Raw genomic sequence first — 20,662 nt, 5'->3', positions numbered from 1 at the left:
ACAATAGCGTCATGGAGGAGATATGGGGAAAAATTAAGATCCCCGAATGCTCTCGCTTAGAAGAACTGCAAGAAGGAGCTGAGCTAATAGTTAAAGCCATAAAACAAGTATTTTACAGGAACAAAATTAGATATGTATTGGAATTCGAGAATATACCTTCTCTGTACTTGTCAAATTACTTGTTGGAGAAAGAAATATATGATTCAGATGTAGATTTAAGTTATATGTTAAAAATTAAATTGGATATTATTAAAAATACAGCTAATAAAAATGATGAAAGAGTTGATTTCTGTGTGTAAATGTATATGCAAAAGTTAATAAAGATTTTGTACGAGAATATTTACCTTTCTTATTTGCTAATGTACCAAAAATTCTAAGACATTTCCTACATACAACGATCTATGAGCATGTATTTCGGAATTACAAGTAGGTGGTTGGATGAATTTGAAAAGTAGTTGAAACAACGTAGTTGAAAGCATAGCGACCCCTTTTTCTTTATTCCAATGACGGTTTCGAGATAATGAGGAGATTCTGTGGTGATTGGTAATTTTCACAGCAAAATAGTTAAAGTTTCTTTTTCCCTGATTTTACACAGGGTGGACATTTCTTTGCTGATCATCTGTAATCGGCTGCGGTACACTTCGAAGGATGTCGCAAAGTAATGAGCTGCGGATTGTATCCTGCAGTTGAATGTAAAAGCTATACTTATTTTCCTCATAAAACTAGAAATTAATGGACTGCACCTGTTTTCGTCGAAAGAGGACATTTATTATCGTTTCAATTGTATTTTCCTTTTTTAATAGATGCTTGAATATAGAAGCATTGACGTCAAATACAACTGTTCTCCAGCACAGAATGGCAGGCTGCTGGAGGCGAGAAGGGCGTGTCTGCTGTGGGTGATTGCTGGACACAGCCGCTCTCCGTCCAGGGGGCGGTGTGTGGGGGCTCTGTCACTGTGCTTTGGATGAACAAGTTGCACTTGGGACAGCTGTGCTTTTATCTCCTATTGTTTAGTTAACTACGGTATATCTGCTTCTGTGCCGGCGAAGGACCGTTGCCTCAAGGTGGACAGCAGCCAGCACGTGCCGCGAGGCAGTCGGGGGAGTAACGGGCCATTTGAAAAAGCCTGTGTCCTTCACGTAGATGGATGGAGGGGAGAGGGCCTCGATTTTTGGCAGTTTGTGATTGTAGGTGTTCAACTACTGGCCCCGCAGCAGTCTATTAGGACGATGATTTTCCGCAGTACATGTGTTGCATTATGACCCATTAATTACGAGAGCTGGTGTTTTCACGACGATTCCAAAGTGTAATTAGAACTGTGACGCTTTCTTTTCCATCAGTTATGGTATCATGTATTGACTTCGGTAAGTTGGCCGTAGGGTGGTTTCTGATCAGGCATCTGTAGCGAACTCTGATGTGTAACAGCGATAGATACTGTATGCTTACAGGTAATACGCTTTGTAAATTAGTCTCTGTCCAACACCAGCATCTCGTCAGTTGAATGTATTTCCCACCAAAAAGAATAAAGATAGTTCCTTGGACCCCTGCCTTTTTCCCACCAGTTTCTAGGTGAAGGGTAGGTTTTGAGTGTGTCTGTCACTAGTTTCGAGTGGTACTGCGAAATTTTTTCCCAGTAGGATAACACCAGTTGTATGGTTATGTCAATTTTTGATCTGTATTGCGATTTTAGGCCGTACTTGTGTAGCGCTATGCATTAGTTGTGAATTAGACCTAATCTTGAGACCTTAACTTTTCCCGGCGAATTGAACGTTCAAATAACTTCCGGGTTATTTGAACAGACCCAATCTTTATGATTAATTACATAATTAGGACCTATCTTTACTTCAGTTTCCCGATCAAAATAAATAAAGCACACTAACCTTCCTCTCCTGCATCTGGACAGTCTCCATGTGTTGGGGGAGTGAACTTGGGCTTTCCATCGAGTAGAATCAGGGTTCGAATCCTAGAAATGGCACCACCATTTTTAATTTCCCATCAATTCCAAGCACTTTTGGTGGTTTAATTGTGTTAGGTTTCCGTCCTGGAGGATCAAGGTCAGAGTCCAAGGAAGGGTACCGCCAATTTTAATTTCCCACCAATTCGTAGTTGGGGGGGGGGGGGGGGTAGGACGTCAACACAGCCCTGGGACAAAGAAATTCCTGCCGAAATTCGAAATTCCATCATTATCATAGGTTGGGGGAAGGGGAGGGGAGGGAGTGGGGAGGGCGCTGGGGCCCAAGTGCAGGCTGAGAAAAACACATGACATCATATGGGGGTGGGGGTAGGCGTGGTCGGGCAGGATGGTGGGGGTTAGGGGGTGATGAATTTATCAACTTAATTAATTTGCATATCAATTTAATATCAAAATTGCACTCGTAATTCCATCTCCCTACTACTTGTACGTTCACGTACCATCATCATTCTATGTAGCTATGTTCATCTTCTTCGTCTAAACTGCCTCCTGTGCTACCGATTATCGCAGTATCTACAAGCTCAGAGAACTTCAAACGCACGTAATCATTTCTGACTGTTTCGGTATTCCATTCCTGTACACATTGGTTCTTCCTCGTGATTCAACCTGCTTTTGCTGATTACTAAATTTTGATATGAATCTATATCTGCTCCTGCGTATACCATGCCATCCAATATACAGGGTGGTCGGAAATTCCCGTTACAGACTGCTAGGAATTGTAGAGGGGAGTGAGTACATCGTATTTTGAATAGGAACCCATGTCCGGAAACGTTATCCAACGAGACTACAGAACGTCAAAGTTATAAGCGCCGGCGTCGGGTGTTACCGTGATGATGTTACAGATTTTCTAGGATGATGGAGAACGATAAATGTATTAATTTGAAATAAGGATCCCTGTACCGGAAACGAACGAGTCAAAAATTATAAACGAAAACCGTTCTGTTACCTCTGACAGTTGAATGCCGGTTTTTGTGTTGTGAAGAGCGTAGGATTGGTAACTTTCAGTGGTGGTAGTGTGGACAAAAACGAGAAAAAAATGTCCAATAAACGTGGGCTCTAAAGTGCGTACCTTAACAGCTATTAACACTTGCTCAGTGGAGGAGATGTGTTTCACATTAGCGAAATGAACGAATGGTCATAGCTCCTCAGGTACGCAATTTAGAGCTCAAGTTTATTGGACATTTTTATCGTTTTCCGACCACCCTGTACATCTGAATCTCTGCCCCATCATGACTTAATCTAGGTGGCATATTCACTTGTGATTCTTGAACAGTGCATTTTCTATTATTAACTAAAATTCATTGTAGAACTCAAAGAGTCTTTAGCACCTCTCATTCCTGCTACGTACTCTTGTCTCTTAATTCTGTCTTACGTACCCAAGGCACCATGATTATTATCTTTTCAGCTTCATTTACATATTGAGTTATCCTTTCAATTGCTTCATATGCTCTGCCTCTTCATCTTCTTGATATTGTGCGAGTCTCACAAGGATACTCCTGTAAACTATTCAGTCCTACCTTTTCATTTACAGTGAATCCTACTCTCGTTATACCGTTTTCTGCTGCTGTTGCCGTTATTCCATTTTCTGCCACTGTTGATACTAACCTATACAAGTGTGATCAGAAATCTTTACCTTCCTTCCATTTAATTTGATTCACTTCTGCTACTTCTAAATTGAACCATTATACTTCCGTTTTGAAACTTGCAGGATATTAGCTTGTAGTTGGTTTTCCAGTGCTTTCTAATGGTCGTATGCCCCCTTGACTGTCCCATCCAGCACTTGTGAATAGGACAAAAATCTGGAATATTTTGCTGATAAAGAGATGCCAGTTGCACGGAATCTTGGAATCTTTGTCGTGAGTACTGATTATGTGTATCTACAGCAGTGGTTCCCATGGCCTTCTGCTTTCTCAAGCATTATTGATTATCCCAAAAGCGAGATGCTTGCACTGAACTCTATGCACCCCTTCCCTGTTTTGGACAAAGTTGTTGGTAAAATGACTTTTTATACTACAAGTGGCACAGTGGACGATATGGAACATGAGACGCATAACATTATGGTTAATAGTGAAAGACTCTACCTCTAGATCAAAAGAGAAAAAGGAACTTAAAAGGAAGGTAAATGACCCAATGAAAATACTGAAAAATGGTTCAGATGGCTCTGAGCACTATGGGACTTAACTACTGAGGTCATCAGTCCCCTAGAACTTAGAAATACTTAAACATAACTAAGCTAAGGACATCACGCACATCCATGCCCGAAGCAGGATTCAAACCTGCGACCGTAGCGGTCGCGCGGTTCCAGACTGTAGCGCCTAGAACCGCTCCGTCACCCCAGCCGGCGAAAACACTGAAATTTGTGCTACTTACGTATCATAATTTTTATCAACGTCTTTCGTAGTGTGCGGAAGTAGCTGAACGATGTGAAAAGCTGGAATGGTTTTTGAATTAGGTATTCTGCGTGTTAAAAATTTCCTGAATTAAAAATAAATGTAATTTTGAAACTTCCTGGCAGATTAAAACTGTGTGCCGGACCGAGACTCGAATTCGGGACCTTTGCCTTTCGCGGGCAAGCGCTCTACCAACTGAGCTACCCAAGCACGACTCACGCCCTGTCCTCACAGCTTTACTTCTGCCAGTACCTCGCCTCCTACCTTCCAAACTTTACAGAAACTCTCCTGCGAACCCTGCAGAACTAGCACTCCTGAAAGAAAGGGTATTGCGGAGACATGGCTTAGCCACAGCCGAGTTCGAGTCTCGGTCCGGCAGACACTTTTAATCTGCCAGGAAGTTTCATATCAGCGCACACTCCGCTGCAGAGTGAAAATCTCATTCTGGAAATGTAATTTTCCTGAAAATAAAGTGAATGTAACATATGTCGCTATTATTCCATTTTTGTCACGTGAACTGCTGGCCGGATTAATTGTGTAGTTCATTTATTGGCTAATTATTGCTGTATTATATGTGTTTGTGGTAATACATTTAATTATAGTGTATTATAGTATTAGGACAAAGACTGTTAGCCTTTAAAATCATTAGTAGACTAAGTGTAATTCAGTCAACCCAAGTGATTTCGGTCAACCCAGGTGCTCTGTGTTAAGCAGTATTTTGCAGTCGATCAATGTTTATTACAAGCGTTGCATCTCGCTGTTGGTAGTAGGTAAACAGTATCGATTTTATTAATTAGTACTAATGGTGCAAAATTTCCTGTGTTCAATACAGCTGACAAAGCACTGTACAGACACAATTGTGTGTATGAATATTTTCCTTGCAACTTTTTTGTTTCTTGCTGATCTGCTTGGTTTCAATGCAGTACTAGAATTGTATAAAAAACAGTGTTGTTTCGATTTTTATAGGTGATACTTAATGTAATGCCGCTGCACAAGATAGTTTAATGTTCAATGTTTAGTAACCCATAGTACCACATTAATTAACCGAAACGGCACTATGTATGTAATGCTCTGTAGACTGAAAGGCTACGTAATAGAGTTGGAATGTAGAGTTTTCAGCTGTATTCATTTCTTGCCTACTAACGAAAAGAATCGTCAGCATCCTTCCCTTTTCTGTAGAGCTCTTCATTGCCACTACACTGGTTCACGAATTCATTGATCTGAGTTTCAGTTTAATGAACACTTTTACATAAAGTAAGATGGTCTTGAAAACACTATTCACACCGAAACACAAACGATGAATGTGTGTACAACACTTTCCATCAGGTTGCAATCCCTTCAATGTTCCGGGTGATAAAATATACACTGAAGAGCCAAAGAAATTCACACACCTGCATAATATCGTGTAGGAGCCCCCGCGAGCACGCAGAAGTGCCGCAGCATAACGTGGAATAGATTCGACTAATGCCTTTAATAGTACTGGAGAAAATTGACACCATGAACCCTGCAGGGATGTCCATAAATCCGTAATAGTACGAGGGGGTGGAGATCTCTTCTGAACAGCAGGTTGCAAGACATCCCAGATATGTTCAATAATGTTCATGTCTGGGGAGTTTGGTGGCCATCGGAAGAGTTTAAACTGTGAAGAGTGTTCCTAAAGCCACGCTGTAGCAATTCTGGACTTACGGAATGTCGCATTGTCCTGTTGGATTTGCCCAAACCCGTCGGAATGCACTATGGTCATGAATGGATGTAGTTGATCACACAAGATGTTTACCTACGTTCACCTGTCAGAGTCGTATCTCGACGTATCAGAGGTTCCATATCACTCCAACTACACATGCTCCACACCATTACAGAGCCTCCACCAGCTTGAACAGTCTCCTGCTGACATGCAGGGTCCATGGATTCATGAGGTTGTCTCCATACCCGTACACGTTCAACCGCTCGATACAATTTGAAACGAGACTCGTCCGACCAGGGAACATGTTTCCAGTCATCAACAGGGCAATGGCCCAGGCGAGGCGTAAAGCTTTGTTTCATGCAGTCATCAAGGGTACACGAGTGGACCTTAGGCGGAAGAGTTGCACTTCTGTCACGTTGAACGATTCTCTTCAGTCGTCATTGGCGCCGCTCTTGTAGGATCTCTTTACGGCCACAGCGATGTCGGAGATTTGATGTTTTACCGGATTTCTGATATTCTCGGTACACACATGAAATGGTCGTACGGGAAAATCCCCACATCGTTACTACCTTGGAGATGCTGTGTCCCATCGCTCGTGCGCTGATTATAAGACCACGTTCAAACTCATTTAAATCTTGATAACCTGTCATTGTAGCAGCAGTAATCGATTTAACAACTGTGCCAGACACTTGTTGTCTTATATAGATGTCGCCGACCGCAGTGCTGTATTCTGCCTTTTTACATATCTCTGTATGTGACTACACATGCCTATACCAATTTCTTTGGCGCTTCTGTGTAAATGGGGAAGGGGGTTGAAAATAAATTAAGATAGTTTTTGTTTCTTAATTTATTGGTCTTAATTTAAAATTAATTTGACCAACGCTCTTGACTTGCTATGTGGATTCTAGCTGATCCACTGGGCGACTAGCTGCGCAATCCTCTCTCGGGCTGCCGTCAGCTGTGGGATGTCCAGGACTGACGGGGAGTACAGGTCCGAGCAGTGCGACTCGTCTGTAAACAGGAAACAACACATCAATTCCAGGACTGTAGCAGTAACACGAAACATTTGGCAACAAATATTGTAATTCACAGTGGAACATTGGCCCTCCAAGAGAATCACCAATGCACTTTGTTGTTTGTTACGACTTTTCATTTTCCCATATCTTATTAAGAGATGACACTTCCCGGTCTGTAGATTTCCCACATGTAACCAAAGGTCTGTCCCATTTCTTGTGTAGAGGCGTAATCGAGGGCGTTCTTTGCTGAGAATGCTTCATCATCTCTGTGAGTGTCGAATGTATTAAATGTTAAACTCGGTTTTTTCTCTATGTATCGAGAGCTACATGGTTTTTCAAGCCATATTATACTTGAAACGTTGGTTGTTAACCAGTTGTGAGAAATAAGCTTATGCAAACCTGTTGATATTGTTATTGTTTTCGTTGTGAATGTTGGTTGGATGCAGCTCAGTCTATCTTGTGCAAGTTTCTTCATCCCTTTAAAACTCCATCAACCTACATCCCTCTGAATCTGTTTATTGTGTCTCCCACTATAATTTTTACTCGTCACTCTTCGATCCATTGTCCGAATGACTTCTCTGATGTCTCAAGTGTGCCATGTCAGTCGGTCCCTTCTTTTAGTCAAGTTGTGCCTCGCGTTCTTTTCCCCATTCGATACAGTACATCCTCGTTAGTTATTGTATGTACCCATATGATCTTCAGAATTCTTCTGTAACACTACGTTTCAAAAGCTTCTTCATTTCTCCTCTGAATTGTTTATCGTCCATGTCTCACTCCCGTACGATGGTATAATCCAGATACTATCAGAAAAGACTTGTTAATACTTAAAATTATATTAGATGGTAGCAAACTTCTCTTTTCCAGACACGTTTTTTGTTTGTCGCCAACGAATAAGCTCATCATCCTTGGTTCTATAAGGAGTGAAACATACCAAATTAAACGATTAGCTTCATGTGCGGAAAGATTATCTTCATGGCTCGTGTTGTGTGTGGGTAAACTAATTTTGTGCCGTCTTAGTAGTCTTTCTTCTGGATGACTTATTAGCCAATAAAATTCGTACGAAGTTGTTAAATGCCTACGAGCACCCAGAACCTTCATTTTTAAAAGTTGATAAAAAGGTAGAAGAAATCAAACATAGCCACACTTCTCTTCGAAATTATCCACGTGAACTATTTCCCAAAGCTACAACCCTAGATGAAATGTAAAGGATGTGCACAGTATGGAATTGCACAACTGGCAGTCAAGGTCATATTAAAAGAATAGGTGATACTGTGAGGGTATCTTGTTTTTATTTTCATCCTCCTCGTAGCCGCTTGCTTCCTGTTAACATCCTCCTGTTTCAGTATGGCGGGGTCTCTTGGCCGATGCATCTTATCTGCCTACACCAACAGTTTTGACGAGTCACGCCGTAGCTTTTTTTGAAGTGGCTCGTTGTAAGGGACCTCCTCTGCAGCGTATTTTATAACTGGAAGTTAGTATTAATAGAATTACGAAAAAATTTAGTGCAAACATGCGTTATTAAAATATGAAATAACAGGATGCACGTAGTAGGAGAGTCTGAGACGCCACATTTGCAGTTCATAACCTGGAGCCACCCGTCCGTGGCCTATCGTATCAAGTGTCTTGTCCTCCTCCCAAATACCCAGTTCACGACGTCTGTGTGTAACGACACGATGGGAGCATGCGTGCTTTGCTATCTTGGGGATATCAGAGGAAAGTGCTAATTTTTTCGTGGAAGTTTAACTCAAGTAAGACTTTGTATATGATGGACATCGCCTTTGTTGATTACTGGCCAAACGAAACTGAGGAAACGAATTGTCTGCAATTTTGGGAATGTATTAAAACGAATCCGACTTACTTCGCATAACGTTACTATGGAAGAGACTGGAAAAGAAACGTCAATCAAATCAGTGCATCGTAGTCGGTGATCGTGCACGAAAAGAAGGTAAATTAGACTAGTGCTTTCTGGAATGTAAGAGCGATACATCTAACTGATTGATAAAGTGTACGAGAAGCGTGAATCTTAAAATACAGAACTGTCTCATCATGATTATACACTGCGAACAAACGTGCTTTAGCAATGAGAAACACAGGTATTTACACCGTGTGACTTTGACGCATTTCCCTTCCCAATCAATCTAAAAGTCAAATGAAGGTATAATGGGAGCTACAAAAGATTATTTTGCATACTTTCCAGCATGAAACCTCAGGGATGGTATGTAGTCACTGAAAAGGACGTTAGACGAAGCGTATTAATGTAACAGGGGAACCGTAAGAAATCTTTTACTTAAAAACAATGTTTGTTAGTGGCAAACAAAAAACTCCTCTTGCTTTTGTAAGTAAACCACTATTCTCCACAGTGATTGTCACATGTACACGTGCGTCAGGGATAGACACTTGATACTATTTCAAAGGATGAACAGGGTCAGTACTCTAGTTCTCTAGAATAAAAATATTTCTTTGACGTTTGGTTCCGCATCCATAATAATTGTTTAGAAGGTCACAGTTCGCTTTCGACTGTAAAATTAATATTGCAGTGCCCTATCGGTCGGTGAATTTCGATTAACGTGGCATTTTCCAGCGAGCATCTTTTAATGTGTTAATCTACTGTTCACTGGCACCTCAGTTATATGTAGTCTTGCTTATAATACAAGCAGCATCAATCAACCCAATGCGTGATATACGGAAACGACGATTTCCGGATGCATCCTGATACGGAGGAGTAGGTAAGAAAATACAAATATTATACTTATCATCGAACAGTAAGTATATAGTTTGAAGGTGTTATATCGTCAATAACTATGTACGACCGAACAGTAGAAATTGTTTTGTATTTTCACATTTACGCGAATTGCGTCTGCGTGCAGTCAGGAGTGTTTATAGCCACACGCATCAAGAAAAGTTTTGCATCACCTCCGTTCCGAGAGCTTCGGAAACTGCACAGAAAATTGAAATAGAAATCAACAGAAACATCATTTCCGCCATTTTTATTGCTCAAGAAAACCACATATTGCATGTTGTGCCACCATACAGCGAGACCTTCAGAGGTGGTGGTCCAGATTGCTGTACACACCAGTACCTCTAAAACCCAGTAGCACGTTCTCTTGCACTGATGCATGCCTGTATTCGTCGTGGCACACTATCCACAAGTTCATCAAGGTACTGTTGGTCCAGATTGTCCCACTCCTCAACGGCGATTCGACGTAGATCCCTCAGAGTGGTTAGTGGGTCACGTCGTCCGTGAACAGCCCTTTTTAATCTATACCAAGCGTGTTCGATATGGATCATGCCTGGAAAACATGCTGGCCACTCTAGTCGAGCGATGTCGTCACCCTGAAGGAAGTCATTCACAAGATGTGCACGATTGGGGCCCGAATTGTCGTCCATGAAGAAGAATGCCTCGCCATATACTGCCGATATGGTTCACTATCGGCTGAACGATGGCATTTACGTGTCGTACAGCTGTTACGGCGCCTTCCATGACCACCAGCGGCGTACGTCGGCCCCACATACTGCCACCCCAAAACAGCAGGGAACCTCCACCTTACTGCACTCGCTGGACAGTGTGTTTAAGGCGTTCAGCCTGACCGAGTTGCTTTCAAACACGTCCCCGACTATTCTCTGGTTGAAGGCGTATGTGGCAATCATCGGTGATGCCAATCCAGAGCGGTCCATTCGGCATGTTGTTGGGCCTATCTGTACCGCGCTGTATGGTGTCGTAGTTGCAAAGGTGGACCTCGCCATGGACGTTGGGAGTGAAGTTGCGCATCATGCAGCCTACTGCTCACAGTTTGAGCTGTAACATGACGTCCTGTGGCTGCACGAAAAGCATTAATCAACTTTCTGCAGGCTTTCGTAGCCGTTGTCACGGAATTTAAAATCTTCTGGGTTATTAGGCAGCGCCATATTTCTACTAAAACGATCGACGTTTCGACCCCTCTGCTGGGATCTTCCTCAGAACACTAGCAGTATGATGCGGCCTAATAACCCAGAAGATTTTAACTTCATTAATCAACATGGTGGCTTTACTTTCAGCGTTCCTCCGAGCCATAATCCGAAGGTAGCAGTCATCCAGTGCAGTAGTAAGCCTTGGGCGGCCTGAGCGAGGCATGTCATCGACAGTTCCTGTCTCTCTGTATATCCTCCACGTCCGAACAACATCGTTTTGGTTCACTCCGAGACGCCTGGACACTTCCCTTGTTGAGAGCCCATCCTGGCACAACGTAACAATGCGGACGCGATCGAACCCCGGTATTGACCGTCTAGGCATGGCTGAACTACAGACAACACCAGCCGTTACCTCCTTTCTGGTGGAATGACTGGAACTGATCGGCTGTCGGGCCCCCTCCGTCTAGTAGGCGCTGCTCTTGTATGGTTTTTTACATCTTTGGGTGGGTTTAGTGACATCTATGAACAGTCAAAGGGATTGTGTCTGTGATACAATATCCACAGTCAACGTCTATCTTCAGCAGTTCCGGGAACCGGGGTGACGCAAAACATTTTTTGGTGTATGTATACAGTGTATAAACACTGTACAGTACAACTTACAGAACAAACTACAGAAAAACTTAGCACCAAAATTATTTAGACGGTATGTGATGTTTCAAGCAGTACACTGATACAAGAAACTAATAATCGGGAACGGATATTTCAAATGTAACCAAGGCTTCAAAGATCAATGAGATGCACACACGTGTGTGTAAATTATTTGGTTTCTTGCATCGAATTTCTTACTGTACCATGAAAAACTACTCACTGTCTATTGCAATGTGTCTATGATTGATTTTTCTTCTATGTAATTTCCCTAAAGTCGTTGGCTTTTTGAAACTAGAGAAGGAAATGGAAAGGGCTGGTCGCTGCAATGCAGACTGGTTTGCGCATTGTACAGCGAAAACGCGGAGATGTTGAACAATGGTGTAAATATCTACCTACTGTGCTTCTGTTTTTCTGCGACGTTACATCTAAAATAGTAGGAAGGGCCCTGGGAAGAAGAGGCACGAGACCTACTTTCTGACCATCTAAGAGGATAGAGGAACTGTGTACGGTTATGGACAATCTGGCTCTCAGGGTCCTGGAATTTGTAAAATTTCTTGTGCGTGCAGAATCTTTACTGAATGCCACACGCACAGAAACTCGAGAACATGAGAAATGATCAGTTGCTGAGCCCAGTCTCACAAATAAACACAGAATAATGTCTGATGGAATTAAAATCCTGTCCCACGCTACTACATACTAGCATTCTGTTGTTACAGAACCACTAAAAGTTAGAAAATGCGAGAACAGCTTCAGCTGGAACAGCGGCTGTAATCTTAATGATGCGTGAAAGCGAGCTGTCGATGCTGAGCAGTCGCAGTGGAGTGCTCTGGTTGTTTACTTTCCTGTGAGAGAGGTGGCGCAGCGCGTAAGTACATGGACAGTATATGTGGTAGCATGACGTAATGATGACGTACGCCGAACACCCACAATCTATAGGCTACGAATAGTCACCATAACAACAACCACGGCAGTCAGTTGTTTCTGCTGACGATGACGGAGGATTTCGACTTAAGCTCGAGATGTGACCTGATTTGACATGGTATGTAAACTGAGAATGGTTTACGTGAGGCTTTCGCCGCGAGCAACTTCGATCTCAGACAACAAGGATATTTCAGAGAATTCACCAAAAGTTTTTTCTGTGATTTATGAAGTATGCGTTGAGACTGTCGATAAACCTCGATCCCAGACAACAAGAACGTTGATGTAGACATTTCAGAGAATTCAGCAAAAGTTTTTCTCTGGCTTGGGAGGTATGCTCTGCGACTGTTGACCTACTTTGAAAAGTTACTTTGCGTTTCAACTGTAGAAAAATAAGTACACTCCGAATGTTAGTCTCTTGCTTCAGGGAGCTCAGTTTAGCATCCCCTCCCGTATGCATAATTTTCATCAAAAAAATCTGAGATACCCGGTACATGTTTTATGATGAATGTATAAGACGATCATACACGAAGCATTAAAGCCCTAAAAGATCCTAACTTGGAAGTGGGATATCGGTCGAAATTGCCTAATAGATTATGCAGCCAGAAACGGACTTCTTTTAAACATTCTAGTACGCATTCCGAGTACCAATGTAAATTAATCACTCGGACTACAGTTAAGCTACAGAAATGTATACAGTTAATTATATGAATACAGTGCTGGTGTGAGATACTAACACTCAATGACGATGGCTGGAGACGACTCGTTGATGTCCTCGAGGACTCCCAGTCTATGCCACGGGTCCAGGCCGCCGTTCACGAAGGCGACGTTTGTGACGTCGGGGTTGCGACCCCCGTACAGCAAGTTGGCGTTCGTCACGCCTTCCTCCACTCGCTCCGCTGTGTACCTAAAACAGCAACCTCATGGAAACTCTGTGACACAGTTGCTCGTATGGTGCCTACACTGCATCTATTCCCAATCTAGAGATGATTGTTGACTCAAACTTCAGTTTCTAGGCGGCACATGTCTACCCCAAATCCCGGAAAGTCTGTTGTAATGTTATGCAAACGGAAAATATTAGCGGCAGCTAGAAAATTGCTGACATACTGACCAAATATATGTAAAATTTGTTTGAAACCCCATAAAAGAGACGACCTCGGAAGTTAAGTTCCATAGTGCTCACAGTCATTTAAGACTTTCACGAGTGGTTGTCTTAGTTGCTAATGGGTCTTCTTGGTTGTAAGGTTGAAGTTTAGTAAACTTTTTGTCTGGTGTCGTCCAAAGATCGCGTTGCCACACCAAAGTCGACATATCACATCGTTACCACAGATGTTGGTGATTTTTCGCAATAAGTCGCAATGACGAAGGGACGTACTCCTAAGGACCACGCTTCTCTCAGTACAGCAGTGCCCACCCACAGAGGTCAATATGCTGCCAAGCATGGAAATACTCTGCCCAGTGTGTCACCGCAACTGAAGCAGTCAACATTATCGAGTAAGACTACAGCGTTATTCAAGTCTCAGATGGAAACATACTTTTGGAAATGTTGGACATTGTACTTCAAGAGAACAGTTAGCAAGTGCATCACGTGATACCTTAATAGCAACTGACACTTGTAGATTATCAAGCACTTCCGTGGCAAAGGACTGAATCGAGTTAAGCAATTTTTTTATTCATTCATATGGGAAAGCGAACTAGTATTTCATATGTTGTGGTTCCAATGAGCCATCTCTCACAGCAATCAAAGAACCCACAGTTATGGCCAGTCGATTGTGGTTACGTCTGGTCATATCATTTTCATTCTTAGTTTCGTCCATAGCTGTGTTGGACATCTTCAGATGAACCAGGAGAACATCCAACGCAACTGTGGACGAAATGTTACAAACAACAAAGTTTCACAGACCATGACTACACAGCATGGAACATTCACCACTTTTACGGGTATATATGGTCCATAAGGATTGTACATGTCGATATCTTTATGAAACAGAGGATGAACGCCGCCAGTGCTTCTGAGAAAACATTTACACAAAATTAGACACTAGCCACAATTTTTCACTGTCGATGTTCTAATCCCGATTCTTCATCATTTCTGTACTGTTCGCACTGTTTATAGACTCAAGAATGTAACTGATCAACCAGCTTGTCTCATTTTTTAAATACGGCCGCCATCACTTTTTCAGAAGATTGTACCATGAATTTCATTTAAAGCTCAGTTGTGGCAGAGTTTTCGCCTGCTTTTGCTGATGAATCTTCAGTGAGTATTGAATCTTAGACGAAATCGAAGACTTTGCTTGGAGTAGAAGGGACGAGGGAAGCAAGGTTGTAGTTTGTCTCGTCGGCATTGAGGTCGGTAAACTGGAACTATAAGCTCGGGTTGCACAAAGATTACCCATGGTTAGATAAATAAATTCTTCCAGTATTTACTAATTACCGATGGACGTTAAGCCTCTGTTTCACTATCAAATTTCGGATCATGAACTTGAAGCAGACCCCACATAGCAACATGAGAATGACAGAATATTCTCCGTCCTCGAAGTATAATAAACTGGTTGATGTGAGGGTGTTCCATATTTTATTCCCTAGTTGGTGCAGAAAGAAATTCAAACTTGGCAGAAAGAGTCACTGCCCTGGGTATTCATGTTTGCTTGAGTATTTTCTAGTGTCTTCTCTCTGTTTCTTTATTTCAGTTATCCAAAAATCCTTGAAACAAGCGCTTTATTCCTCCCCCTCCCCCCTCCGACCACCACCGCCACCAGCACCACCTACTTACTTTACATACTCCCACGCGCAGAGAGCACAGTGATAATACTGAACTTCAGTAGCACATGAAAGGCTGTTGGCAAAACATAGAACGACTGCTCGGCAGTGTCTCAGAGTTTCAAGCACGATGTTACATCTTCCCACTTGCTAGTCATCAGGTGAGCCGCTGAAGACGGGCACAAGTTTTGTTTCATTTAGTTCTCATTTCATTGCTCCATCATGACGGCAGGCTGTCAGTTGCCTGTATACTCCTACAAGATTTTGAAAATCTTCAGTATTATCTGTAATATTCAAACCAGGTTAAAACAATAGAGTGATCTTCACAGTTTTATTGTCATATGCAGCAGATAAATGTGTTGTTACTCTTGGTTTGTGTACGTACGTGGACGAGTGTAGTGACAAGGGTAACAGATGCCTGGTGTTGGTTTAGTAGGAGAGTTGGAAATGGAGTTATAAGTGGATTTAAATATGGAGAGGAAAACCGGAGCACAGTTAACAGAGAGGGAGAGGAAACGGAGGACTGTGGTTAGTAGGAAGGAGAATTGGACTACACAAGCTGCACTGATTATTAGCGCAGTGTTCGAGTAAAAGCATGGTCACAGCATTAAGGATACCCAGTCTACGTGGTGACACGTACAGTGGCTTCTGTGGTGAAACTGCAAAACTCACCTCACCGTAGCGTGGCTGGTTCTCTGTCACTTGACATAACCTGTTGTTTTCGGGTTGAGTAAGTGATGGATTTTCATTTGTTATCCGACAGATGGCAGTTATAAGAGTCGAGGGGCATGAAAGAGAAGCAGTGGTTGGGAAAGGAGTGAGACAGGGTTGTAGCCTCTCCCGGGTATAAGATGAACATCAACAAAAGCAAAACGAGGATAATGGAATGTAGTCCAATTAAATCGGGTGATCCTGAGGGAATTAGATTAGGAAATGAGACACTTAAAGTAGTAAAGGAGTTTTGCTATTTAGGGAGTAAAATAACTGATGATGGTCGAAGTAGAGAGGATATAAAATGCAGACTGGCAATGGAAAGGAAATCGTTTCTGAAGAAGAGAAATTTGTTAACATCGAGTATAGATTTAAGTGTCAGGAAGTCGTTTCTGAAAGTATTTGTATGGAGTGTAGTCATGTATGGAAGTGAAACATGGACGATAACTAGTTTGGACAAGAAGAGAATAGAAGCATTCGAAATGTGGTGCTACAGAAGAAAGCTGAAGATAAGGTGGGTAGATCACGTAACTAATGAGGAGGTATTGAATAGGATTGGGGAGAAGAGAAGTTTGTGGCAAAACTTGACTAGAAGAAGGGATCGGTTGGTAGGACATATTTTGAGGCATCAAGGAATCACAAATTTAGCACTGGAGGGCAGCGTGGAAGGTAAAAATCGTAGAGGGAGACCAAGAGATGAATACACTAAGCAGATTCAGAAGGATGTAGGTTGCAGTACTGGGAGATGAAGAAGCTTGCACAGGATAGAGTAGCATGGAAAGCTGCATCAAACCGGTCTCAGGACTGAAGACCACAACAACAACAACATCCGACCTGTAGCCGGCATCACGATTCACAAGAATTTCCGCAGTGTGTATTTCCACGGACTCTTTAATAATGGAGTCTCAAAATGATGAGGCCGTTGAAAAATTGTTTCCTCGTATTCCATTGAATACCCTGTGGAGATACACTTATCGATAACAGCAGATTATGTGGTCTGCAAAAGATGAGTCCAACATCGATATGCAATACAACGCTTTTCCACGAGTTTTGCTGGTGTACTATCCTTGGTATGCAAGTACAGGCCCTTGGTTTTAACCTGACCTTTTAATCTGTCAGCCATTTTCCCTGCATTTAAATGGACGAGCTCCTTACGCAAACTATCTGAAATTGAAACAGTGTGTGCTCCACGCACACATGTTAGAAGCACACCTGCATTTTCTGAGGGGTGATAATAAGTTGAAGGCCGAAAATAAATATCAGTGTCAAGTGAATACCGCAGAGCTATCATTCTTCCGTTTGGCCGTAACATCCAGGGAAAGTAAACAACAATCGTCCTCTGTCTCCATGGTGATCTGCATATTGTTATAAATTAAGTTAAAATGATGTGATTTAAAATAAATATCAGTGTCAAGTGAATACCGCAGAGCTATCATTCTTCCGTTTGGCCGTAACATCCAGGGAAAGTAAACAACAATCGTCCTCTGTCTCCATGGTGATCTGCATATTGTTATAAATTGAGTTAAAATGATGTGATTTATCTTCTGCATAAGACTGTTCATTGACTGTATCGTCGATATATTATACTTTCAGATACTGATTTCAGAGCTTTCTGCTGAAACTCGTCGATCCCGACATTCTGCTCAAAAATATCTTGGTTGAACATGATATGATAGAGGGAAGAGTGTGCATCAACGAAGTAGTGATCTCTTCCTGTTTATCAGAGACTAAAATAACTTTACAGAGATGCTCTAACATCCTACGTACGTCAACGACCATGTTTGTCGCTAGAGAAACGTGCTGTCTCAAAAAATCGAAAATGTTCGACGTTTACATATTGTAATGTTACTGTAATACTTCTGCTGGGAAGAGAAACAACCAGTCTCTAGCACTGGTGGCGCATACGTACTCTGAGCCGTAAAGTAAGGCACACATGTCAGTGAAGTAAGGCAGCGTCATCCTGTTGCCGAAGGGTTGGTTGGCGGAGTCCGTGGTCTGATAGTAGCCGAATTCTGTGCATGTCTGCCACAGCCACTGGCGCACTGAAACACAGTAGAAGTCACATTCTCTCTGCTATCAGGCCACTCCAAAAGGTAAACCACCACGCATAAACGATTAAACGGAAACCAGGTTATAATATTTGTGCGAAACACAGGAAGTAGTGCAGAATATATGGTATAGTTTTATTTCAAAATGAGAGAGGGAAAACTACAATCTCATGTAACGTAACTCCACAAGATCCCCAACAATCGTAACAACCATACGGTCCAGTCACATCAATGTGACCACTGCGTATGTTCGACGTCAAGGTGCAATAACCACTCACAGACGGATTTGGCAGTACTAGTAATGGAGGGTATACAGGGTGTTACAAAAAGGTACGGCCAAACTTTCAGGGAACATTCCTCACACACAAAGAAAGAAAATATGTTATGTGGACATGTGTCCGGAAACGCTTACTTTCCACGCTAGAGTTCATTTTATTACTTCTCTTCAAATCACATTAATCATGGAATGGAAACACACAGCAACAGAACGTACCAGCGTGACTTCAAACACTTTGTTACAGGAAATGTTCAAAATATCCTCCGTTAGCGAGGATACATGCATCCACCCTCCGTCGCATGGAATCCCTGATGCGCTGATGCAGCCCTGGAGAATGGTGTATTGTACCACAGCCGTCCACAATACGAGCACGAAGAGTCTCTACATTTGGTACCGGGGTTGCGTAGACAAGAGCTTTCAAATGCACCCATAAATGAAAGTCAAGAGGGTTGAGGTCAGGAGAGCGTGGAGGCCATAGAATTGGTCCGCCTCTACCAATCCATCGGTCACCGAATCTGTTGTTGAGAAGCGTACGAACACTTCGACTGAAATGTGCAGGAGCTCCATCGTGAATGAACCACATGTTGTGTCGTACTTGTAAAGGCACATGTTCTAGCAGCACAGGTAGAGTATCACATATGAAATCATGATAACGTGCTCCATTGAGCGTAGGTGGAAGAACATGGAGCCCAATCAAGACATCACCAACAATGCCTGCCCAAACGTTCACAGAAAATCTGTGTTGATGACGTGATTGCACAATTGCGTGCGGATTCTCGTCAGCCCACACATGTTGATTGTGAAAATTTACAATTTGATCACGTTGGAATGAAGCCTCATCCGTTAAGATAACATTTGCACTGAAATGAGGATTGACACATTGTGGGATGAACCATTCGCAGAATTGTACCCGTGGAGGCCAATCAGCTGCTGATAGTGCCTGCACACGCTGTACATGGTACGGAAACAACTGGTTCTCTCGTAGCACTCTCCATGCAGTGACATGGTCAGCGTTACCTTGTACAGCAGCAACTTCTCTGACGCTGACATTAAGGTTATCGTCAACTGCACGAAGAATTGCCTCGTCCATTGCAGGTGTCCTCGTCGTTCTAGGTCTTCCCCAGTCGCGAGTCATAGGCTGGAATGTTCCGTGCTCCCTAAGACGCCGATCAATTGCTTCGAACGTCTTCCTGTCGGGACACCTTCGTTCTGGAAATCTGTCTCGATACAAACGTACCGCGCCACGGCTATTGCCCCGTGCTAATCCATACATCAAATGGGCATCTGCCAACTCCGCATTTGTAAACATTGCACTGACTGCAAAACCATGTTCGTGATGAACACTAACCTGTTGATGCTACGTACTGATGTGCTTGATGCTAGTACTGTAGAGCAATGAGTCGCATGTCAACACAAGCACCGAAGTCAACATTACCTTCCTTCAATTGGGCCAACTGGCGGTGAATCGAGGAAGTACAGTAAGTACATACTGACGAAACTAAAATGAGCTCTAACATGGAAATTAAGCGTTTCCGGACACATGTCCACATAACATCTTTTCTTTATTTGTGTGTGAGGAATGTTTCCTGAAAGTTTGGCCGTACCTTTTTGTAACACCCTGTATAAAGAACGTAGTGGGGACGCGGAAAACAGCACAGTCGTCATCGTTATGTAGAAACGGAGCGGTTATCTGACGTCAAAAAGGACGTGATCAGCGGATATAGGGCCAGGAGTGTAATCATTTAGGAAACGGTTAAATCTGTAAACTGCTCGCGTGCCGCAGCGGTTTAGGTATACCGTGCATGTCAAATGACGCGATCCAAAATTGGCACCGAGGTAACTGTATTACGCCACGGGCGAAGGGGCTGAACGACTGCTGAAGAGATGTGCACGGGCGAATGGGCAGGCAACTGTTGAAAAACTGACTGCCCAGATGAGTGAAGACTCTACCAATGCTGTCTTTTAGGCGACCGTTCAGTGAACGTTGCTGTTGCGTACGGGCCTCTGCAGCAGACGTCTAGTTGAGGCACTGCTGACGGCTGTACACCGGTGACGAAGGCTGGAATTTGCACGCCAGTGCCGCAAATGGACGTCCAGTGAGTGGTGACAGGTGGTCTTTTCACGTGGATCACGTTTTATGCTCCATCTGATTCATGGTCATTGGAGAGTACAGCTTGAAACGTCTGAAAGTAAACATCCTGGTACCGGGAAGGTGCGTTTATGGTCTGCGAGACGTTTACGTAGCATTCCTTGAGTGATCTCGTCATTCTGGAAGCAAGAATGGATCAACGTAAGTAATCATCTATTTTTGGGGACCATGTACACACCTACTTGCAGTTTGTTTTTCCTC

At 42.8% G+C, this 20,662-nt stretch overlaps 1 protein-coding gene across 1 annotated transcript in view; it reads right to left on the bottom strand.

The window, feature by feature from the left end:
* Positions 1-6,878: 6,878 nt before the first annotated feature.
* LOC126260013 (putative serine protease K12H4.7) overlaps positions 6,879-20,662 on the bottom strand; it is a 77,917-nt gene continuing 64,133 nt past the window's right edge. The window contains exons 7-9 of the mRNA XM_049957174.1: positions 17,897-18,029; positions 13,254-13,423; positions 6,879-7,057 (exon numbers count right to left, since the gene is read on the bottom strand). Coding sequence (XP_049813131.1) covers positions 6,951-7,057; positions 13,254-13,423; positions 17,897-18,029 — 410 coding nt within the window. The 3' untranslated portion in view covers positions 6,879-6,950. The remainder of the gene's footprint in view (positions 7,058-13,253; positions 13,424-17,896; positions 18,030-20,662) is intronic.

The sequence above is a fragment of the Schistocerca nitens genome, chromosome 5 (assembly GCF_023898315.1).
Source record: "Schistocerca nitens isolate TAMUIC-IGC-003100 chromosome 5, iqSchNite1.1, whole genome shotgun sequence".
NCBI classification, from domain to species: domain Eukaryota; kingdom Metazoa; phylum Arthropoda; class Insecta; order Orthoptera; family Acrididae; genus Schistocerca; species Schistocerca nitens.
Note: the sequence above shows the minus strand (reverse complement) of the source record. Positions and strands in the feature narration are given on the sequence as shown.